At 49.9% G+C, this 23682-nt stretch overlaps 8 protein-coding genes across 8 annotated transcripts; 4 read left to right on the top strand and 4 right to left on the bottom strand.

Moving 5' to 3' along the window:
* Positions 1-296: 296 nt before the first annotated feature.
* On the bottom strand, positions 297-1210 carry NCS57_01349500 (Pectate lyase; the record flags this gene model as incomplete). Its single annotated transcript, XM_053063128.1, has 5 exons — positions 297-580; positions 627-769; positions 816-830; positions 878-1007; positions 1054-1210. The coding sequence occupies 5 exons, from the start codon at positions 1208-1210 to the stop codon at positions 297-299; spliced, it is 729 nt and encodes a 242-aa protein (XP_052908023.1).
* A 1454-nt stretch (positions 1211-2664) lies between these two features.
* Positions 2665-4435, bottom strand: NCS57_01349400 (MFS domain-containing protein; the record flags this gene model as incomplete). The annotated part of the gene is made up of 5 exons (XM_053063127.1): positions 2665-2905; positions 2953-3186; positions 3233-3405; positions 3453-4233; positions 4281-4435. 5 exons carry the CDS (start codon positions 4433-4435, stop codon positions 2665-2667), a joined length of 1584 nt encoding a protein of 527 aa, XP_052908022.1.
* Positions 4436-6161: 1726 nt separating this feature from the next.
* On the bottom strand, positions 6162-8793 carry NCS57_01349300 (uncharacterized protein; the record flags this gene model as incomplete). The annotated part of the gene is made up of 5 exons (XM_053063126.1): positions 6162-7170; positions 7224-7351; positions 7398-7451; positions 8282-8387; positions 8438-8793. The coding sequence occupies 5 exons, from the start codon at positions 8791-8793 to the stop codon at positions 6162-6164; spliced, it is 1653 nt and encodes a 550-aa protein (XP_052908021.1).
* A 1304-nt stretch (positions 8794-10097) lies between these two features.
* Positions 10098-13578, top strand: NCS57_01349200 (uncharacterized protein; the record flags this gene model as incomplete). The annotated part of the gene is made up of 3 exons (XM_053063125.1): positions 10098-10271; positions 10322-10451; positions 10511-13578. The coding sequence occupies 3 exons, from the start codon at positions 10098-10100 to the stop codon at positions 13576-13578; spliced, it is 3372 nt and encodes a 1123-aa protein (XP_052908020.1).
* Positions 13579-14275: 697 nt separating this feature from the next.
* NCS57_01349100 (uncharacterized protein) lies at positions 14276-15329 on the top strand (the record flags this gene model as incomplete). The annotated part of the gene is made up of 2 exons (XM_053063124.1): positions 14276-14519; positions 14566-15329. The coding sequence occupies exons 1-2, from the start codon at positions 14291-14293 to the stop codon at positions 15327-15329; spliced, it is 993 nt and encodes a 330-aa protein (XP_052908019.1). The 5' UTR covers positions 14276-14290.
* Positions 15330-16220: 891 nt separating this feature from the next.
* On the bottom strand, positions 16221-17112 carry NCS57_01349000 (Protoglobin domain-containing protein; the record flags this gene model as incomplete). Its single annotated transcript, XM_053063123.1, has 3 exons — positions 16221-16614; positions 16658-16946; positions 17016-17112. The coding sequence occupies 3 exons, from the start codon at positions 17110-17112 to the stop codon at positions 16221-16223; spliced, it is 780 nt and encodes a 259-aa protein (XP_052908018.1).
* Positions 17113-17766: 654 nt separating this feature from the next.
* On the top strand, positions 17767-19225 carry NCS57_01348900 (DBR1 domain-containing protein; the record flags this gene model as incomplete). The annotated part of the gene is made up of 3 exons (XM_053063122.1): positions 17767-17841; positions 17893-18000; positions 18047-19225. The coding sequence occupies 3 exons, from the start codon at positions 17767-17769 to the stop codon at positions 19223-19225; spliced, it is 1362 nt and encodes a 453-aa protein (XP_052908017.1).
* A 764-nt stretch (positions 19226-19989) lies between these two features.
* On the top strand, positions 19990-20523 carry NCS57_01348800 (uncharacterized protein; the record flags this gene model as incomplete). Its single annotated transcript, XM_053063121.1, has 1 exon — positions 19990-20523. One exon carries the CDS (start codon positions 19990-19992, stop codon positions 20521-20523), a length of 534 nt encoding a protein of 177 aa, XP_052908016.1.
* Between the last annotated feature and the right edge of the window lie 3159 nt (positions 20524-23682).

Here is a 23682-nt window from a genome sequence, read left to right as displayed (position 1 = left end):
TTGCTATAACTTGTAGGCAGATTATGGATTGGATCACGGCCCTTTGCAGACACACTACTAACACGAGAAGATAAGATTCAAGTCAGATGTCACATGTTGTAATACGAAATAAGCACGGCCATTGGGCGATCCTATTCTTTATAGCACTTGTTTATATTCACATGCAATATCACATCAGTGCAGCTAAATGCTTGTTGCTAAACTCGAGAAACTATAACAAGCCGAGTTTCATAAAATATCGTAACAAGAACACAATCATCATCTCATCTCATCTCCAGTTCATCAAGCGCACACACTTAGCAGTTCGTGGTGAAGCCACTAACAGTGCAATACTTGCCATCAGGGCCAGAGCCAATCTTGGTGGGCTCCTTGCCACTCGAGTTGCCCTCGTAGCGGTCGCAGTTCTTGCCCTTGTTCTGGCAAGAGTTGATGATCTTGCAGGTGTCGCCATAGTTGGTGTTGATGCCGCAGAGGACACCGCCGTCGACGGCAACAGAGTTCTCGACGATGACGTTGCGGGGACCGCCGTTGTCCTTGCAGTTTCCGCAGCTGCGGGAGAGCTTGCCGTAGTCCTCGGCGTCTGGAGTGTGTTAGTGGAGGTTGTGAGTGGGAGGTGAGAGACTTACAGAAGTCCTTGACGTGGACGGTTCCGCGGCCGTTGAACTGGATGATCTTGTCATCGGCGTGGAAAGCACCACCACCGTTGATGTAAGAGGTTCCGCTGGTCTGCTTGAGGGTGACAGCATCCTCACAGACATCGGCCCACCAGCTGTGCTATGTTAGAGAAGAAGAGTAAATATTTCATGGAGACTTACACGTTGTTGAGGGTGCTGAAGAATGTTAGCTGATGTTTCATGTCTAGTACTGAAAAGCTTACCAAGTTCCCTTGCAGTGGACACCCTCGGCCTGGGAAGCACCAATGATGACATTGGAGAGGGTGGCACCATTCTCAAGAATGAACATGGCATCCTTCTCTCCAGTCTCATCCTGCCCCTTGCAGACGGAAGCTATTAAAATGTTAGCGTCGTTAGAAACAGACACGAGAAAACTTACGGCTTCGCTCGAATCGCTTCATGCCACCATCGTAGCTACCCTTGACAGGAACGGCAGTGGGGAAAGAAGTAGAACCAGCACTCTTGGGGAGAGTCTTGGTGACGGCAGCAGAGCTGGTGCCAACAAGGGCAGCGACGAAAGCAGCAGTGAACTTCATGATGATGGTTGAGCTTGGTTGAGCTGAGTTGAGGCTGGTGGTTGAGGAGATGAGGCTTGATGAGTGATGAAGAACTTTTCTTGGCTCAGCGGACGATCATCAGTTTAAATACTTTTACATCCTCTCAATCCTTCATAACAAAGCTAAACGGCTAGAGTGAGCATTGATGAAGTGGTTAGCATCCAACAAGAACCCTTCCCATCTCGTCTGCATCAGCCACTAACCAATGAGAAGCCCAGTAAGCATCCAAGCTTCCAAATTCGGCAATGAAAGCTCTCAACTCGAAACTCCGGCTAGGGTTACATGATGAGTCTTTCGACGACGCCGATTCGAGGGAAAATTTTAACCATAATTGTCCGTCAGCCCACGACAAGGTAAATCCCCAACCCCCAAAGACCCCTTTCCTGTCGAATACCCGGATGATCAGTTTAAAGCCGAAAAGTGTGGGGTAAAGCAGCCCGGTAGATGGAACCAGAAATCACGGAGTCGGACGGCGGTGTTTCCGCGTGTCTCTACCCCATGATTGGCGGGTCTTTTTGTTTATTTTTGCGTCGAGATTAATCCACCAGTGTGAGAAGTATAGAGCAACATGCATGATACACCTCGCTTCGTCGCATGGATGCTCAGAGGTGCCGACTTCCGTTTCTTACGAGGTGTAGATGTTATTGCACCTAGGAGAAATCAGTATTTCTTTCACCGACCATTGATCACCCCTATGCTAGCTTTCTGGGGTGCTGGGGAGCCTGTTTTTGACCGCCGTGGTATGGTTTTGGCGTATTAACCTTATTAAAGGAGTTAAGAATATGCATATCGTTAGTCTGCGCCAGTGCCTGTCTGGGGAAGGATGTTTTGGCTTGGCAGTGACAGTAATTACGGGAAAACCTATGACGGGGCAATCTGGCATAGAGCACAGGAACTGAAGGATCCATACAATCTTCAAACCTGGGAAGACATATTCACATCTCGGTCTCTCCGTCGGGACTTTGCACGAAGGACGACCTACCCTTGAGGGCATACTCTTCTCACTTCACCCCATCTTCATGACACATCCAGGTAGCATCCAAGCTATCCATTAGTAAAAAATGCTATTTTACATATTCGTACGCCTCATACCGCCATTTCCGTCACACGTTCCCTTGAAGTCTATGGCCTGTCGTCTAGACTCCACTTATTGTTCCACGGCCTCGTCCGCATTGTCGGGCCCGCCAAGCAATAAAATGCCGACGGTGACCCCGGTTCTTGGCGGTGATTTCACAGATGGCCTTATCTAGAGATTAGATTAGATACCGGATACTCATCAAGGCAGGTATAAGAGCATGGACGCCTGGCACAAGAGATGATGGGTGCAAATAGAGTCACTTCTATGTCTATATCTAACAGTATGCTACACTCTATACATCATTTTACACATTCTCTCTTTGCAGGCCGGCTGCTTCAAATAACACGCAAGCAGCTTAAGACGAATGTTCCTCATCCGTCGTCTGACCTCCACGGCCCTTGTTGCTCTGGGTGTTGGGGTCCCACTTGCTCGAGGTGATGGGGTTGACGTGCTGCATATACATGGTGTCAATCTCCTCCAGAGTACGGTCCTTGGACTCGATGAGGAAGAAGAAGACGATGGCGACGAGGGCGGCACAACATCCGGCAAAGACGAGGCCGTAGAAGTAGTCGATGGCATCAACGATGAAGCGGGTGCTGTTCAAGTTAGTAAGCAGCTTTAGTGAGATGATAGAGGGACTTACAAGAAAGAGATGAGAAAGTTCCAGAGCCAGTTGGCAGCCGTGGCGAGAGCCATACAGCGGCTACGATACTGCGAGGGATAAAGCTCGGCAACAACAGCCCAGACGAGAGGACCCCATGTCGTAGCAAAGGCAGCGATAGCCAGACAAGAGAAGGTGACGAGAACAGCACCAGCCGCAGGAGTGTTGAGAGGATCTTCACTGTCGAGGGCAAAGTGTCCGACAAAGGCGTAGACGCTGAAATTGTTAGCCACGTTATAAAGTAGATCCAGGGTCGACTTACAAGAAACACATCATCATCCAGGCACCGCCGACCATGAGAGCATTACGACGACCACACTTTTGCACAATGTAGAGAGCGGCGAATGTGCAGGCGCAGTTGACGGATCCGAGGATGAGCTGGGTGACGTAACTGTTGCTCAGACCAGTAGAGGCAAAGATGGTGGTGCCAAAGTACTATATTTGTTAGCATATTTGTCTCGAGTGGTGTCGAGGGGACTCACGAAGAAGAAGTTGATACCGGTAAGCTGCTGACCAGCCTGGAGAACAATTCCGAGCGTGGTACGGTAAGCCATACGGGGGCCAGTGAAGATCTCGTGCCACTTTGTGTCAGGCAAAGCTCGCTCTTCTTCAAGCTTCTCCTGCATCTCGGCAATCTGGCGGTTGACACTAGGAGCATTGGGCTCAAGACCAGCCAGACGAGCAATGGTGTTTCGAGCTTCCTCCTCACGACCCTTTCGGTAGGCATATCGGGGACTCTCAGGGAGGAATAGGATACCAGCGCCAAGGATCAGAGACCACAAGAAGGAGAGACCATTGGGGATTCTCCAAGATGCAGAGTCGGTCTTGGCTTCGGTACCCCAGTTGACCATCTCAGCAGTCCAGATGCCCAGCGTCACAAAGAGCTGATAGCACGAAACGAGGATACCTCGGATGATGGCGGGAGAACTCTCACTCTGGTACATGGGCACCACGACAGAAAGAGATCCAATTCCAAAGCCTGTAACAAGTCGACCGACGGCGAATTGAACCCAATGCGTCGTAGACGAGATTTCGATGATGGTACCGATGCAGGTCGACAGAGCTGTGAGGGAAATGGTAAGGCGGCGGCCAATAGAGTCGGCGAGGTTTCCAGCGATAAGAGATCCAATCAGACAGCCAGCGCTGAGCAGACCGACGATTGTTCCCTGGCGGACAGCACTAAATGTGTATGATCCATCGTCTTGTAGCTCTCCGAAGCGGCGGGAGTAGTCGTCCATCATGAAGAAGCCGGAAATCTGGCCACTGGAAGGTGTTAGAGGGATCAACTAAGAGACAGTTCCTGTACATACCTGACATAGCCAAACTTGAAGCCACCAATGGAGGCAACAAGACCCAAGAAGCAGGCAATGAAGGTAACCTTTTGTTCAGCCGCATCGTTGGTGGTGTGCTTCCTCTCTAGGTGTTGCTCCTCACCCGCCTGTTCGTGGCGTTTAAAGAACTTCATGTTTGCTGTGATGTAAAAGATGTGTAATAGTAATCAATGGTTGTTATCAGTGATGAGTGATTGAACACAATCCATCGCAAAAGAAGCAGCGAAGGTCGGCCTTTTGGATGCCATTTTTGTGGACCTCCCTATCCCATCTGGCCATCGTGGGCACCGAACGATACACGACTAAGCAGAAAATCTACGGGTCCTTCGTCACGAGATGGCGGAGATGCCCATTGTATCATGCCTGCAGTTGGAAACGCCGGTGTCTGGGGGGTGGTGGTCGGCAGTCTCGGCCTGAGGCTCATCACGTCACTGGATCTGATCACGAGAGAAGCGAGATGGGCCAAGCCAAGCAAAAAAAGTCAATCCAGATGATCTGCACTGAAACTTTTTTTTCTTCGTTATTACCGAAGAGGCCTCTAGCTTGGCCGGCAATCAAGGCCGGACCCGGCAGTGATGACGCAGTTCACTCGTGTCATTGGACGTGATGGCATGAGAGGCCCCATTTGTTTTCTTCTAGGGTTGTTCTTTGTTATCTCTTGGCGTGGCGACCCTTGTTCATGCGTGGTCTGACAGGAGTGGGATGGATGTTTCTTTTCGAATTTTGGCTGAAGACACCGGGTATTTAAGAATGATAGTATTCTCTTGAAGATATATCTTGATATCTCGCACCTCCTTAGACCTTGAAGCTTCTCTTTCACCTGGAATGCCCATCTTTTCCGCATCTTCTTCCTTCACATTCCAGCTGTCGCCTCATCCACAGCCCCATTGGAATTCACCACTGGAACTCACCGAGCATCGGGCCGACTACCATTTTTCGCGCTCATTAACCCCGAAGGACCGACACTCGGAGTCGCGAAGAGCGTTTGCCATGATCGATCAACTGACAATTGAGATACGGGTTCTTTTTGGTGAACAGTGGTGTGACTTGATCTCACAAGATCACCACGCAGTATCTGCCGATAGATTTACTGCTACGTCTTGTCAGATGCACAGTCTCGAAGCTGAACGGCGATACTGGAATGGCGCAAACTCGGTCAATTAGACAAGTTATCTATCCACACCGTTTCCCACCGAACATCCCGGCCGGAAAAGGCCGAGTCAAGACGTCACCTACCGGACCGACATCCACCAGGGGTCCGTCTTCAACGGAAGTCCGTTGATGCCCGTTGAATGACACGGCCATGATAACGATGATAGTCATTTCAAGTCATTTGACTGTTTATTTGCGTGTACTGAGCTGACAGTCGGTGTGAACGATCTGCATCATCACACGTGCGACCGAATCCTTCTAGAATCAACAAGAAGCACGGTCATGATTCAGAAATTCTCGCAAATTCATCAATCCCACGTGCTTAATAAAACACTCTCCCCCTGACCGTCGACACTATCTATGCGGCTCTGCGACGCCGAGATATCCACATGCGGCCCGAAACCACAACTCGGTGATTTTGTGGAGTTTGTGGAAAACGGGGGCAGAACGTGTAGAAGCGTTGAGAGACTAAAGCAAGGAGGTTTTTTTTTATTTACGGCGTTTAGAAAAGGCCGCATGCAACTGCACTTCGCATCATTTTAACCTGACTCTCGTGCGACTCTGAGTTTGACTCGATATGCAGTCTTGACCCCATGCCTGCGGTGTCACTTGAGGACGGCCATCGCGAACCTGTATAGCGGCAAACATTCCTGAATCACTTGCATATGGTTTCGCCAGGCCTATCTGTCAAGTCGTATTCCAAAGCCCTTACAATTCCCCCAACTTCCTTTCCTGATCCTTCTTCCCTTTGGCATTCCAAACCTCGAGTCGATTGTACAGAGAGCCCTTGACAGACTTACCCAACAGTCTCCTTTTATTAGTTCCCCCATTCTCTCCACCCTCCACGTCCTCTTCCCCATCCTTCTCATTACCCTCCACATCTCTCAAGTCGCTGTTATCTCCACTCGCAGAAGGACCAAAGTCCCCAAAGTCTGTGATCGTCTTCATGTCTTGAAAGTTGTCAAAATCCCCCAGAGCTCCCAAGTTCAGGTCGCTTATCAGCTTCTGAAAGTCGCCGTAGCCTTCAAAGTCGGCGTCCCGCACATCTGACTCCGCGACCCTCTTCTTCAAATTATTCTTTTCTACTGCCTTTCTGGCTGCCTTTGTGATCGTCTTGCTACCACTAGGTTTGCCTTTCTTCCCTGACTTGGTGGCCTTGCTCCCAGGGGTCTTAATTGGTCCCAAGTCGTTCCAGTCTTCGACGAGATCCTGCTTCGCGGACCGATAAAAGTGGGCCAGGAGTTTCCGGTCGAAGTCCGTCTCAAGCTTGTGTAGGAGCGGGCGCGAACAGGGGTAGAAGTACACCGTCTGCTGGAACCCGCGTCTTTTCAGCAAGCGAGACGTATGCTCAAACAACAATGAGTATTCGATTGTGTGCGCAATGAAGAAGTCATCTTTTGCAGACTGGCGCATGTCTGCATCAGACAGTGCACCTCCAGGTACCTGCGTAAAGTCATTCCTCTGAGCCTGGGCCTTCTGTTCGTCCCATAGAGAGAACCTCTTCCTCTTGTATCTCTGTGTACCGGTCATGTCACAGTAATCGTACTCGAGATCGACTTCCGGAACGTTGGTTCGGATTAGGAGTTGCCCATCAGAAGACATGATGCGAGGCATCTTATGAGGATATTCCTGTTTCGTAGCTACGAGCTGAACAATGTTGCTCATCTGCTGTAGCTCATACTCGTACAAAATGAAGGATTGCCAAGCTGCTTCATAACTAGATAGTTGGATTTTAGTCGTCGTTCATCGTGGGCGTGAAGGAACTCTTACCGTGTCATGAGAGAGTTGGTCTCAGAGGTGCCAAAGACGAGGTTGTGAGGGTTCTGACTGGTCGACCATCCACTCTCGTCTCCAGTCATCATGAAGCCTCCGTATGCAAAGCCTGATAGGTGCAGCCACTGGAGTCGTAAGTCAGTTGCCTTGCTTGGAAGAGGGAGGCCCTACCTCGGCGTTACTAAATATGACCATCTCCTTGGCCCAGTTAAGCGAATCTGCAATCTATAACGAGCATTAGAAACAAAAAAGCTCGCAGATAAGGATGTACTTGCCTCAGGCGCTGACACATTGCCCATCACTGTCTTCTGACTATCCTCACCAGTCCGCTTATTCACAGTATCCAAAATTTTCTGTGCGTCCAAATACACCTGCATGCCAACAGCATTTTCATGTGTTTCAATGTTTCCCTTTGGCGAGAAGCGAGAATGGAAGCGTCTTGAAAGAGCCTGCGCCTTTTGCTTTTCGAGAGAGTGGTCGGTTTGTTGGGTCCATTTCCATTTTCTTTCGCGTTGAAAATCTTTTCGTATTCCTTTGCGATGCCATCGTAGCACTTGTCCATTGTTGGAGTGCCGTTGAAAATAAAGTCCCGAATCGAATTTGGTTTGCTGGCAGCTTTGGATCTGACCTTGACCATCCATGCATCCCAGACTTTGACATGTATATAGGTTCTGAAGATGCCAAACGGATCGATGGACATCTGTTGGCTGCATTAGTCTGTGCAAGTCTTTGGCGTCGGTTGCATATTGACATACAAGCATGTAATGCAAAGGATCGGGAGCTGTTTTGGATAGCATGAGGTAGTCTCCGCCGTTGTCTAGGTTAACTAGATCCACGCACTCCTCCAACGCCGTCAACAAGCGATCAGCCTCTGTAATCGGGACGATATACAACGGCTCCATGAGTTCAAAGTTGGTAGATCAAGACGGCTTCCCGCCTTTGCGTGGGATGGAAAACTTCTTCTTGACCCAATTCAGCCAGAATGGCGCAGCTGAGCCGTCGGCTCCGACCCTGAGCATCTCGGTTTCAGTCAATTTGCCATTCTTGTCTCGCACCCACACGTCGAGATGCGTTAGCTTTGTTTCGTTAGCACTCGTCGGTTTTGTATTCTGTAGCCAGTTCTTTTCCGCCGCTGCATGCATGTCCATGGAAAAAATGTTGCTGGTTGAGCTGTCAGCAACGAACTGTCTACAGTTACTGAGATGACTTACGGGCACTCTTGGGTCCAGTCCCTGTTCTCGCCATTGATGAGATCCTTGACGAGCGACACAGAGACAAAAATCGAAGAGCTGCTGTCTCTGACTTGAGGCACGAATAAATCCTCAAAGTCATCATGTAGGACCTGCAAGTAGTAGGCCGTCTCGGACGCCTGAGCGGGCTTTGGAGCAAAAACATAGCTCTCGCTCTCATCCTTGGGTTTGTTTAAGCCAAGCCCTAGAGAGATGGCTTGACTTAGTTGCAAAGTTGGATGGCTTAGTTTGTACTCAAAGACAAGATTGTCTATCCCGGGAAGAATGTCCTTGTTTGGCACCATCAGCTGGAAGTTTCGCCTGGTGCCGGACGCCATGTTGACTGGTGGGTGGTGTGAGTTTGACGCCGTAGGATAGGAAGTGTTGAAGAGTTGCGCTGGCCTTCTCAGAGGCATCCAAGACTATTACTAGAATTGAGCATACAGAGGGTTCCCCGTATCTAGGGTCTAGGAGAGTCTCGACTGTCTCCACGGGGTCTGTGTCTCGGTTCGGTCCGGGATCGAGCGGGTCAAAGCGGTTACGACGGCGAACAGGGCAGGAAATGGTCTAGTCTCAAGTCGCGACACAAGCTGAATTGCGCCTGTCTCGGAAAAAGTAGCGAAAAAGAGAAAAGCTGGGGTTCAGCACTATCAGGTGGCGGTTCGTAAGCGTTGATATCACTCGATAGTCTGTCAACAGTTGCTCAGCTCGCTAGACTAAGGTGTGCGGAATTGCGCGCCCCTTGTTCTTCTGCTACTCATTGGCTCTAGAGGGTTGCTCGCCAGTTTCGAGCTCGTCTGTTGTGGCGTGCTGGACCTGCTATCGCTTCTCCGGTCACATAAACATACAGTTTCGCTCGCATAGCCGCAAGGCATTTTTCTCCAGCCAACTTTGACTGTCCGTACCTGGAATCTGGTATCAAAATGGACAATACTCAGCAGTCACTGAAACGTCAGAGGTCATTGACATCTGAGGATCTCAACCCCCCAACCAAGCTTCTAAAGCCAGAGCCCGCACCCAATGACTCTGGGCTCAAACGATCCAGGTCGCCATCGTCAGTAGATGGCGGCCCACCGGCCGAGCGTTCCAGATTATCGGCCGAGTCAACTCTTGTGGAGCCAGAAGACAAAGATGAAGAACCGCTCGAGATTGGCGGGCTCCAAGTTTACAACATCCGCCAAGCCCTTGTAGGCGCCCACGGCGAAGAGTTTCCCCTCCCAGCCTCAAACACAGAGAAAGACCGGCACTGAAAAACTTTCCCTCGGTACCTTTGTGCCAACACTTGCCGCCAGCGGCTGGGATATTATCCAACTTGTCGATCCCAAGCTCGGCTTCGTCGAGACCACCAACGGGCTATTAGACGAGCGGGGACTCTTTTTTTGAGACTGATCTCGTCTTTACAGGGGCATTGCAACCTGTGTCGAACTTCCTTCGTGACTCTTTCCGGCAGAAGGAGCCTGGCATTCGCTTTTCAGCATGGCTTGGCCGAGAACGAGCCTTCGACCGGATCGAGTCCCTAGAGACCCTTATGCTCTGAGGCACCCTTCGAGATGTGAGCATCAACATCTTTGATATTCTCGAGTTTCGCGAGATTGGAGTCGAACTGCTGGGCAGCCGACTTTATGATACGTAGACCGAAAAGATGAAGTGGCACTTTGGCTTTGGCTTCTTTGGCCATTTACACGTCACGATGCCGAGGTCAGTTGTGCCACTACAGGTTGACTACAAGCTGCGCAAGATTCTGTCTGTTTGGGAGCTGGAGCTGTGTCTCAAAAACGAGGATTGGGTGAATGTAATGGGTATCGAGGGACTTGCTGTGAGCTTAATATTGATCTGAGACTGTGCCTTTACTGATTTTGGCATCAGCTCTCCGAAGTCATGCTCATCAGCCGCCTTGATGGCAGCGACCCAAAGAGTAGCAAGCTAACATTTGATGTCACTGCTGTCATGCAGCTTCGTAACGCAACTATGCAGGTTCGCGGATTCTATAGCAAGGGTGGGTGTCTTTCACCTGATGACAGATGCACCCCACGGTATACTAACGCAAAAAGAAAGAACACATGCAGCTTTCTGTCTTCCTTGGAAACTTGACACTCCAGGACGTCGGCGAGATCTTCTACGAGCTCACTAAAGTTCATCTTGACGCCTTTGACTACGATGTGACATTCGATGCCATGTCCCTTACCATCTCATCTACCGAGCTAGCTCTATGTGGAGCCGTGACCATCAACGGCTACACATCTGTTCGAGGGTCTCTCATCCTTTCGAAGGATGGCATCGAGGTCCGCGGCGCCATTGGTGACATCGCTTTTGACGACTGGGACCTCCTCATCCGAGAGGTGGGCTTTGACGTCTTTATCGCCAGCAAGATGAAAAGAGAGAGCGCACGTTCGACAAAACTCAGCATTTCAGGCGACGTCAGCTTCCATGGTATTGATGCCCGTGTTGCCTTGTTCACCGAGAAACACCCCAAGCTCGGATGGGTGTGGACGGTCTATGGCGAAGTATCAGGCGACTTGTCCACTTCACGTCTTGTCCCGGCCCTCAAAGGCAACTCAATGCTCGATATATCCCTTAACCGTCTCGCAATCATCGCCTCTAGTCGTGATGCAGCTGCTGGAACCCTTCAGGGCGTCCCATTCAACATTGTCAAGGGAGTACAACTATGCGCTAGTATCGACAGCATCGCGGCCATAGAAGCACTTCTTGGTGGGAGCGTCAAGGGCATGGTTCTTCGCGCTACCTATACCAACGGCGCCTTTGCACTTGGCATATCACTTCCAGCTGCTCGTACCATCCGATTCAGCGATGATATCTGGACAGGCCCAATCGAGCTGAGCATCCTGGCCGGTCCAGGAGCTCCTAGCCCCAAGCTGATGATTGCGGCTGTATTAAACTTTCAAGTGGACGGACAGCCAGACCATATGCCTTTGCAGCTCGAGTTAACGCTCGGGGCTGATCTCATCGGGGCGACGGCATCTGCAAAGATGCTCACTCCATGGGTCAACCCGTTCGGCGCTGGAAAGAATGTGGTGATCAAGACCTGTGTCATGGAGATTGGCATCATCTATACCTCATTCGTCGCCTCTGGTACCCCTGGAAGCCTCGCTTTTGGGGGTCAGTTGGCAATAGGATCCAAGACGGCCGGTGCTACCTTCAAGTTCAGTCAAAACCCCAAAGAACAGCTCGTGGATATTTTTGTCGAGAACCTCGGCGGGTCACATCTCATAACTTTTGCATCTCTTGTCGCAGATCGAGAGCTTCCTACCGTTGCGGATGATCTCCTGCACTTTACCAAGCTCAATATGTACTTCTCAACAGGGACCACTATTGGGAAAGACGTATATCCACCAGGAATCTCAGCGAAAGGTGACCTGAAGATATTCGGGAAACGAGCTCAGTTTGATTGCACGCTGGGCAAGGCAGTCAAAATCATGGCAACGATCGAGAAATTCTCGCTTGGTCCTTTGACTGTTCGAGGCGCCACCAAACCCGATCCACTTGTGGACATTGAGTTCTCTGCACAAGCACAAAAGATCTTGATCGACGGGGCAGTTGACATCTGGGAAGCGTCCGCCGCTCTTCACTTGAATATCGGTCTACTATCCAAGACAACATTTGACTTTTTTGCCCATCTCAAGCTATCCGACCTCTTCTTGCTAAAGCTAGAAGCGCAGCTCAAGGGCACAATCGACATCAAGAATTACAAGACATGGGCAAACGCCGACTTTGCCATGTACGGACTTATGGAGCAGCGTGTTATTGACTATGTCATGGCTCAGCTCGACCAGCAGATCTCAGCCGCTCATGAAGCCGCCAAAGAGGGCTTTGAGATGGTCAAACAGGACATGGAAGCCAAGGAAGCCGTCTTCAAGGCTGGCTGTGATGATGCAATCAAGAAACTTGAAATCGTCAAGGCGGTCTGGCTCGCCAAAAAGGCTCAGGTTGATAGTGACTTTGCTAATGCCATCGCGTCAGCTTCAGCAGAAAGAAAGCGCTTGCAAGCCAAGGTTGACGAGACAGAGCGCGACTTCAAGAATCTCATCAGGCAGAAGAAAAAAGAACTGGAACAGGTTCGAGCCAATGCGGGTAATGCCATACGCGTCGCTCAAGCTGCTGTCGACTTGAAGCAACGTGAACTGGACGATGGTGTCCATGTAGCCCAAGCCGGGGTACAGGTCGCTCGAGCCGACTTCCTACGGAGAGCTGAGATTGTTACAAACGACATTAAAAACAAACAGGCAGAAGTCAACCAAGCCAAGAGAGAAAAGGAACGGTTCAAGGACGCTATTTGGAGACTGGAGCGACAACGAGATGCGGCAGAGTGGTTGGACAAGTGGGAGTACAGAGGCCAGATTGTGACCGCAGAAGGACTACTTTTTACGGCTGATCAAAGTCTGAAATTATACGAGAAGTATCTGGAAGAAGCAAAAGGGGCTCGACTTGCTTCCGAATACATCCAGAGCGAAGGCGCGGTCCGGACAGCTGAACTGGCATTGCAGACAGCCCAGCAAGTTCTGACGCCGGGACTAAACCTTGCAAAGCAGTCGTTTGTCGAGGTGAATACGACACAGCAGGCCTTAATCCAGGGAGCTATCGAGGGGCTTAGATTTGCAGAGACTGCGAGTGACGAGCTGAAATTGTTTGAGCTTGCCAAGCATGGTCTTGCTGAGGGCGAGAGAGTAACACAGGCACTTCTCGAAACAGCACAGAAGGCCGTCGATAAACTTTCAGATTGCGCCGAGTTCATCGGCTTTGAGACAGCAAAGAAGGGAGTCCAATTTGCCAAAGAAAACACAAAAGAACTAAATCTAGCCCGACACGCTGTTGAGTTAACCGAGGATGCTGTCGAACTAGAGCTAGATCTCGCCAAATGGGCAACCGATCACGCCAAGACCATGTTCAACATTCGAAAGGTTGAGTTTTCGGGCTCGGTGAGAAGCCTAGTCCATCCTGACGAAGGTGGACCGCCTCTGAGGGTTAAGATTGAGGGGAGGATACTAGGAGAGGAGATTAATCGGGAGATTGTGTGGAAGCCCAAGTTTGACCTGGTCAAGTTTATCAAGGAGCTTTTCACTCTGTTGTGGGAGAAGATTAAGGAGCTGGCCAAGGAGATTGTTTAGCAGAGCGTTTATTGAGAGGTTGTCTTTCAGCATGAACGAGTACATGAGATCTCAATAGTTGTCATTATTGGAGGGGCGAATTCGTGAGTCAGGTTAATGAATTATAGCCTTTTCGGAGGCTAGTGATTACATGACAGGGCCAAGATCAGGGCGGGTTGATTATGTCATGTGTAAAGGGCGTTGTCGAAATAAAGGGTTCGCAGTGACGAGAGGCTAGAGCACATGCGACACAATGGGTTGAGGTGGCTGTATTAGCTAGCCCAAGTCGGTCCATCGTTCACTTCACCAGATAACTTTCCTTGACCCCCTCCACCTGGATACCCGCTTTGCTACAATTAAGCTTATTTTCATCAAGAGCTCAGGCACCTAATGCTGATGAGTCGGCAATGAGTTGAGCCGATCTTACTCGACTGCGAACCATACCCCTGTAATATAAAAAGAATAAATGGTAATTTACCAGGGATCATTTCAAACGCCATCTTTGGCATCAACAAATCAGAGTGGCATGAGGATCAAGCTATGCACCCTTAGCAGCTGCACCATGCCCCAAGCGACATGGTGAGGCGTAGCCCAGCCAACAAATAAAACATGCATCACCCCGCGTCACAGCGCGTCGTCCTCACAGGAGTGCTTGTTTGCGCTGTTGAGAAAGTCTGAGAGCTTCAGAAGTTACACGATCTTGTGAGCTTCCGCGTAGTTCTGCTCATCCACGATGCTCCTCGGTCGTTCGCTCACCTATGTCTTATCGGCCTTCTCCATCGGAAACGGTAAGGAGAACCTGGACAAACCGCAAGAAAATGGCATCACCTGGGTGACGAGGAACTGGCAAGTCAATCGTGATCAGCCCTTTACCATCGAATGGGATGGCCACGAGGGGCCAGTCTCCGTGACTCTTGTGAGACGCGCCGAAGGCAAATGGCAGTCTCTGTGGAAAGTAGCATGTCAGTATCATCCCATTTTCGCTGTCCACTGGCTAATGGTTACCAGCCGGCAACACAGAGAGTTCTCTGGTCTTCCGTGTACCAGAGTATCTCTCTGAAATTCTTGGCGACTCCGAGTACGCCTTTCAAATCAATGATACATCAGGAAAGTCGGCAATATCACCTAGATGGACCGTCGAAGCGCGTCAGGCACAAGGCTCTGGGATAATCGCGCAACCAGATCCAGCCGAGACTAGTACTTCAGAGAACAACCAACCGACAAGTTCCAGCAACGACGATGCCACTCAGACCTCGGATGGCGGGGCTCCACAAAGAACTGTATCAAATGGCAACAACCAGGATTCCGACTCGAACTCGGGGAATTCAGGCTCCGACTCAAACTCCAGCAGCGGCAACGACTCTAGTAGCAACAACTCATCGAGCTCTTCGTCCTCCAAAGGCCTCAAAGCAGGTGCCAAAGCTGGTATTGGCATCGGCGCTGCTTTGGGGGCTGCCCTTGTTGCCGGTCTCATTTGGCTTTTCATGAAGAAGAACAGAGAGATCAAGGCCTTAAAGGCGGCTGCTGCTGCATCAACACCAGGAGACAATGCTGGATTGGAAGTGGCAAAAGAGCCGCAACAGCAAACGCATCAAGGCGGATATACGTACGACTCTACATACCAGGGCGGTCAAGGCCCTGTAGAGTTGCCATCACAGCACAATCAATTTCCACCGCCTGTCAGCGAGCTACATGACCAATCACGGCCGGCTGAACTGGCCTATTCCGGGCCAACGGTACCTGAGCTGCCAGCGAAGCGGGACGGGCAGTGAAGACTTTGATTTCAGGCCGAAGACGGCAGGCGTGGAAGGCGAGATTATGGCACAGCTTGGTGGAGTGTTACGTTGTTCTCTAATCAGATACCCGAGGTTAATGTGGTTGTAATATCTGGAGGAGTCCAAGATGACCGAGGCTCAGAGTCGGAATTAGGACATCTAGTGACCCAAAGAGGGCCAAGATTTAAATCTATTGATGGAACCCGATTTTGACCGCGATGAAAGTGAGACGAGGGTAGTTTCGGTAGAGGTGTTGATTCTTATTCCCCTGATGAGTTTGTTAAAGAAGGCAGAAGCTCCTTCGAATCTAACAGTTTCCTCGTCCTCCAGAGCTACCCGAGAGGCCCAAGTCCTATTTTCAACCACGTAAGTGAATATATAATGAAAACATATATGTCGTGTTTGCATCAATACCTCATAGCGTAGCATAGGCTGCCGTAACGCATCTCCAATCGTAAATACGACATTCAACCCACTCACTGGCCAACTCACACTTTCCTCCCTCTACAACCGTAAGGAGTATGAGAGCATTCATGTGTAACAGTTGATCCAAACTTTGACTCGAAAAGGAGTTTAGCATGCTTCACTCGCATCTTGTTGGTTTATTCCACATGTATGTCAACAGCCGATGTTCTATGTTACAGTGAGGAGATGCTAAGGGTTCCAAAAGCAGTACGGCCGCAGACTCATGCACTTCGCAAACCCCGGCCGAAGATGCAAGACAGACAGGCTAATCCACTTCAAATGTTTTTTAGAGTTGGATGGAAAACTAAAGTAATATCCTAATCGTTTGCAGCCCATCTCAAACACACAGCAAGTACCAGAGACTCACTCACTCGCCCTCAATGATTAATAAAGGAAAGGAACTGCCTCGCCCTTCATCCTCCATCAATGTCCCACCTTGAGCCCCATCTCTTTTGACATGCCACTAAAGGGACAAGCAGAAGGCCCGGCGGGCGCAGGCACAGCAGCAGGTGCTGTGCCAGGCGTAGTGGCCGCAACACCGGCAGTACCATTTCCCCGAGGCACCTGTATCCTGGCGACAGCAGGATTATCCGGAAACTCCTCCCCGTCGCGGACATACCACCTAGCAAACAGATCATTCTGTATCCAGATGACTTTGCTAAATGACTTGACGATGGCGGCCCTCCTGGAAATCGGAATCGAGCTGTGGTCAAGGATGGCCTGTGACATGACGCTCTGTATCAGACTGAGAGTGAGACTGATGTGGATGTAGTCGATGCGGAGCTCTCTGCTTTTTTGCAAGCCGACATGCATAGCACTGACTCGTCAGAAATATTCACATGGGATAACAGAAGACATACCCAACACTGTCGAGATACTCCCAAAACGCCATCTTGGACTGATCGGACGAGCCCTTGCTGAGTTGCGACATCTTGGTGAGGTACGAATTCAAGAAGTTTTGCCGCTCCATCAGCAGAGAGCTGTCTGAACTAAGCTCATCCTTGGAAGGCGACTCTGAGCTTGTGTTTCGGACCTCGAAGGCGCGGGCTGTAATGTCAAACTCGGAGAGCTTGTGGTAGATGATGTGAACGACGGCGGGGATGAGATTTTGGATGTGCTGGGCTCCATACGCGAGAGCCTCGATGTCTCCTGTGGCGCGTCAGCTCTGCCTTCAATGGCGTCCCCAAGACACCGTCAGCTTTGAGGTGAAAGACTCACGGTCATCCCAGTCGAGAAACTTGTGCAGGTAGTCAATCCTAGCTTCAAGGCTCGTGTAGAGCGACTTGCGATCAACGTGATACATATCAGGAGCCATGGTTGCAAAAGAGAGTCAAAGGCGAAAGGCGAGCTCTGCCGCGTAACAAGCTTCGATGGGTCGGCCGGTATTTAACATCATCACCCCATCTGCAAGCGTCACCATGGCGTCTCGCCGATGGGCGCGCCACAGGGGATCATGCTCTACCGTCTGGAATGCTGCACTCCAATCCCCCATTCAACCTTTTGTGGCTTCTCCAAAGGCATCCAACCCGGTCTCGTCTTGGGTTTAGCCCGCGCACGGATTCGTCTGGGCGGAAATGCAGTCCAGAGCCGAAGCGACCAACGCCAAGGCGGAGGGTTTCCGGGGTATCAAACTCTAGCTGTAGATCTGTTGCACAGGATAACGCTGGAGTAGCCGACTTGGAGTGGTATTGTTGCACAGGTGGCGTTGGATGTGTCAGGGCTGTGCAGTAGACGCCGGGGAATGAAAGACTGTTTCCGATGTAACCTGTGTAGATAATCGGGGCGTGTTTATTGGTGGGTGATAATCTGCCTTGCGTCACGTCACACCATCTTATGGGTCGCTTTGACTCACTATTGACTCACGATGGGTGCCTGGAGGTGGATGCATTGGCTTTTCAGTGAAGCCGTCGTGGTGAGCATTAAATAGACTGAACTGCTCAAGTTTTGCGCTGAAGATGAAGACACAGTCATGGCGACTTTAAGCACTCTCACTATATCTGACGACCCGACTGCGTCCACTCTCAAGATTGCAGCGGTCGGCTGCGTGAGTGACACCTTGGTGACGAAGCGACTATGAATTGACATACAAATCCAGGGTCATGGGGAGTTGGACACAATCTATGCGAGACTTGAAAACCAATGTGAAGCAAAAGGATGGACTCTCTCGGATATTGACTTTCTCATCATCTGTGGTGACTTTCAGGTGCAACCCCAAGACGCCATCGCCAGTACCTAAACTCACATCATAGGCTATTCGAAATGACCTCGACTTGAATTGCATGTCTGTTCCTCGACGGTATCTACGCATGGGAGACTTTCACAAGTACTACAGCGGTAACGCAAAAGCTCCAGTCTTGACTCTGGTGATTGGCGGTAACCACGAAGCATCCAACTATCTTTTCGAGCTGTATCACGGAGGCTGGCTTGCGCCAAATATTTACTACCTAGGTGCGGCTGGAGTCATCAACTATGGACCTTGTCGCATTGCTGGACTTTCAGGAATCTACAACCCGTCGGATTATCGCAAACCTCACGACGAGCGACTACCATATGACAGAGATCTCATCCGGTCGATTTATCATGTCCGAGAATATGATGTGCAAAAGCTGCTTCAGGTCACTCAACCAGTCGACATCGCTCTTAGCCATGATTGGCCTACGTGGGTTGAGCTGTTCGGGAACCATGAACAGCTCTTTGCTGAGAAGCCTCACTTTTTTGCAAGTGCCAAAGTTGACAACCTCGGAAGCAAACCTGCGGCAGAAGTTTTAAATCGTCTTCGGCCCTCACACTGGTTCTCGGGACACATGCATGCCAGATTCGAGGCGACAGTTGAGCATCGCGGTTCAAAGATGGAGGAGTCAGTCCTACAGTTGGATCTACCTAATTCTCTCAAGGATGTTCTTCCGCTTTTCAAGCCTCGACGTGGATCTTCACAGGAAATTCCACAGTCCTCGGACAAGAACCAGCAAACGCAATTCCTTGCCTTGAGCAAGGTTGGTCAAGACGTTGCAAGTTACATGGAACTGAGGGAGCTGGAGATACCCACACGCTCAGCCGATGCCCACATGGAAACCACAAGCGAAGGAAAGTTTCATCTTTGCTACGATGCAGAGTGGTTGGCCATCACTCGCGCCTACAATGACACATTGAGGATTCCAGATCCTGAGACTCTCATCGTACCTCCACACAAGGGCAAACAAAAGTCTGCTGCATCTAGCATTCCCAAACACAAAGATTGGGTCAAGGAGAACATCGTCGACAAAGGTCTCTTGAGAATTCCCAACAACTTTGCCAAACATGCGCCCGAGTACGACCCCAACGTTGGCCAGAGACGAGAGCAGCCTCTGGAGTATCCGAACTACCAGACGGCTGAGTTTGCAAAGTTGTTGGGAATTTCCAACAAGTTTCACCTGGAGGATAGTATTTGATCTACTGGGTGCGGCCGACGACTCTTACCGAAACTAAGGAGACTTCGTGTTGGGTTTGAGATCCAAATGGAAGCTCTTCACATCAGCAGGTGGTTGGCGTTTGGAGTTTGGGCCACATTTTAGAACTTTTACATGGATGCCGGCCTACATAGAAGCTTATTCTTGGTTTAGCTTGGTAAATTGTTATGAATTATTGTTCTCGTGAGACTGTTAGCCTGACACCCATCGTGAAATGCTTGTTCTGACTGTTTCCTGAGCGTTTGAATCCTCGAGACCACATGTTTGCTTCGGGGCTGCGTGTGCACCTAGCACTCAACAGTCACTCCATACTATCCTGTCAAACCTATGCCAGATTATCAGATTCTACAGAAAATGCTCCATCGTTATTGAATGCCGTTCCAGTGACAGACCTTAGCCGAGTGGCGCAGATCGGAAACCACACTGATTACGAAGCCTTGGTGGTTCGAGACCTCGATGGAACACACGACAACTACGTCAGTCTGGAGCGATTTTCCAAATTGAGAAGATTTCAACGTCATGAAGGATTTTTCGTTGAAGAATGCAGTAAAGATTAACCGAGGCCTGCACAGAGACCGTGGTCTAGAACGTTGGATCATTGACGACCAACACTGCGACGCCATGGATCGGCAGGTTACTGATGCCCCTGGTCTCTGAATACGATATAAAGAGCAACATAAAGAATAGGGCAATTAATAATTTGCCATTCTACCTCTGGATACCACATTCTTCATCCATCATTCACAATGGCGCAATCCGAAGACACCTCCGACATGCCCGATATGACCGAAGACTTCTTTGACTGCGAATACCCAGATCCTAAAGACCTCTCTCCCGCTCAGCACGAAGTGTCAGAAATCATGCTCAAAATGAAAGATGACCCCACTCTAATGGGAATCCGCATGCTCGGCAAAGATGGCATCTTTCGATCCCTAGATGCCGACCGCAATGTCGTCGATGCCGTCGCGTGCACACCTCCCATCATAAAAGCCCTCTTAGACCGAATGCCATATGATGCCGAGGCTGAGAAGAGCTTCCGAGGCGTTGATGGAACAAAGACACCAAAAGAGCAGTGGTATGATCCGCTACCCGGTATCTTGCCGCCGCCACTGGAGGAGGAGCATCGTGAACGATCAGAAGAGGTGCTTGAAGGATACAGAAAACAGTACTATGAGAGGAGGAAGAAGATTGACAATGGAACTGCCACGCAGTGTGCCGTGTGTTTGATGTCGGATAACGATCTCGGCCCAGGACTTGGGAAACGCAAGGCACAGGATTAGGCACTCGAGGTGTACGCTGAATGGTTAGTGATACCTTGGAAGGAGGACATTGGAAATGTTCCAAGAGGTTGATGTGTAGGCAGAGCTTATGACGTTAGTGCATCCTATCTTATAGCTGTGATTCATAGCCTCTTTAATATGCTCATAACGGAAGGGTTTAGTTTCAAGCCAGGAAAGGCCGTTGACTGGTAATGCCATTTGACAATTATCTCTATGGGACAAGCCGAAAACTTCAAGTCTATGCGCCTTTGCGGCAAGAGAGTATAGGAGATAAGAAGTGTTGAATGATTGATAGGTGAGGGGGAAAACCTCTTTACGGATACAAAACCCCCTACCTTGTACAAAACTCCTCCAATATTGCGACCTTGTAGAAGAGTTCAAACAATCAGTTCCAGCCTAAAGCCTCCACCACAACTCCAACCTTCCGATCATTCCAATCCGTCAACTATTCTCATATTCCTCAAGCAAATTTGTCATTCAGGATGTCTGTCATGGAATCAGGAGCATCCAAGTCCTCTACAGACTTGTCGAAAAGGTTGCAAATGCTGTTGCATACGTAGTACCCATACGCCAAACACCTGCTGTTTTCCAAACACCTCTGCTTGCACCCTGGATGGGTCGTGGTATATTGCCCAATGGAGCCTCTGGCTCTTTTCCGAAGGTTGCATTTGCCGCTTGTCGAGGAAGACGCGGCGGCGGCTCTGCATTATTCTAGCTCCTTCCTCAGAGACTGCTGAGTCTCGAGGCAAGACGTCTTCTCCGCCTCACAGTCCGGGCCAAAGGGGTCCTCCTCTGGCTCCTCGACCTTGAACATGTAGCTAACGCCAACGCGGCTAATGTCCTGGCCGCCTTCCCTCCCGACGATACAATGTCGGGTGCCAGCGTGGTAGCTGCAGACAGGGCGGGAAGCTGCCTGGCAGAGGAGCGCGCAGTCGCGGTCCGAGTTAATGTTGTTGTGGAGATCGCCAGAGCGAAAACTATCACACCTATACTCGACTGTGTAGCCGGGGGCGATGGTCTCGCGATGACCTTCGACGCACGTAGCGGGATGGTCTCTCTCCTGGGTATGCAAAGTTGGCAATTGATAGGCTGGTGGATATGGCTAGATCTTGTCTTGAGTTCTCAACTTGGTATAGTTCTCTCCGCTCTCAATTCAGAGTACTCCCTTGCGATTTGAGACCTCACATAGTAAAGGCATTTGTAAAAGCAGCCGCGATCTACCAAAGTCTATGGCCCATTTCAAGACCTACAGGAGTCCATCGGGATAATGGGCTTTGATTGGAGTATGATTGCTGAACAGGGGAAAGTACAACTTGCTTTGACTCGGGGAAATGGCTGACTAGTCTGGAACAAAAGCTAGACCTATAGTCATCGCACACTTTGCTAAATCAACCAGGCTTGGAGTTCAAGAAGGGTTGAAAATTGTAAATCCTACGAAGCAAGTGTCGAGTAAGACATATGATATCAGCGTTGACAAGAGCCGAACCTGTTCCGCTTAGGGTACTGTTAAGGCGGACTGAAAAGAAGTAGAAGAGCCAGCCCTTTGTCACCAGCTTTGACAACAATTTCATACAAATTATGCGTTTTATGAATCATCCGTCATGAGATATTCATCTGTGCTCTTTGCCTTTGCCCTCAGCATCATCCATGCCAACGCTGACTGTATCAATGGCCATCGTAAGGTCATTAGCCCTAGCCACACGGTCAAATACAAGTGCGGGTTCCTCCCAGTAGGCGAGCGCCACAAAGATATAGCTTCAGAGAAAGCCTATGCCTAACTTTTCCGGGACATGGGACGTAATGTCTGTACCTATCATGCCCCTACTCAGCGCTGTCTCACTGGTACCTAGGGCGGGAAAGAGAGTGCCCGAGCTGACTCTGTCTACATGGTCAAAGTCGAGGAGCCTGAGCCTGAAGATCCCTTTGGACTGCGAAGGAGATAAGGATGCTCGCCTTAAGCGTGAGGTTCTGTTAAACGCCAAATACAAGGAACTTTTAGCTGAAAGGAACGACATGATGGCGGCGAACTGTAAGGAATCATAACACCTCCCGGTGACTTTAAATTCTAATAGAAATATCACACAGGCCCTTCCCAGCACACTAGGTATGGCACCATCAACAAAAGAGAATACCGAATCTGGTGCTCACGCCGTAAGTCCTTCAACCTGCACGCATATCAACAGGCTAACATATCGACAGACCATAATGTCGAGGGATTCAAGGAGGAGCATAAGAATGTCTACACACTTGCTGCCTGTGCCGACCTGTGCTCTCGTCGCGCTTGGTGTACCCACGTCTTGCATGGGCAGTTTTGGACGGTGTGCCGGTTGTACGAAACCCCCAAGGTCGCGCACACAGTTACACCCGGCGCTGTTAGCCATGAATGGAACGCGGCCGTCAAAAAGTGAAGGACTTTCAGAAATGATAGAGAACATGCGTTCAACACGCCTCATGTTTAGACAGATACAACTGACTTGGATGTCAGCAACCGTTGGTTTCGTTTCAAGAATGACGCAGCCACCGCACATCTAGATAGCTAGAAACAAATAGTAGGTATATCGCTTATTGCATCTTTTCTGTTTGCTCTCTTTTGTAATTCTAACCTCGGAGAAATCGTGCTGATATGATTAACCACAATGGGGCTCAAGTGTCATTCCTTAACATAGCCGACCCTACGCCTACCCGGGAGGACGGTGGGAATTGGGCCAAACTACCATCGGGGGATACTGGCACGGATCAATGGCCTCATAGGTAATATTACTCTGATGTACGAGGACATAAGATCAGTCGAACTCAGGGAGGGTTCAGGTTAAATCAGCGACTACTCAAGACGGAGGACGAGAATGAAAATACTGGGAGTCGATGTTCACATTACGTATTAGGCTGTAGTCAACGATCTCAGCCAGGACTTGGGAAGCGCAAGGCACAAAAGTAGGAATCTGACGAGGAATGCGACGAACAGACGATTTGAATGTGCCCAAAGAGGTTGGGGAGAGATGTCAACCAGCAGAGTATGACGTCAGTGCATCTTATCTCACGGCTGTGATTCACGGCCTCTTCAATGAGCAAGGCGAAACGGATTATCTAACAATAATAGAAAATACTTCCGTTTGAATTGATCATTTTAGTTTCTTAACCCGAAATGGCATTTTCTTTATT

Source organism: Fusarium keratoplasticum, chromosome 11 (genome assembly GCF_025433545.1).
Source record: "Fusarium keratoplasticum isolate Fu6.1 chromosome 11, whole genome shotgun sequence".
Classification (NCBI taxonomy): domain Eukaryota; kingdom Fungi; phylum Ascomycota; class Sordariomycetes; order Hypocreales; family Nectriaceae; genus Fusarium; species Fusarium keratoplasticum.
The sequence above is the reverse complement of the archived record's forward strand: the minus strand, read 5'-3'. Positions and strand labels throughout refer to the sequence as shown.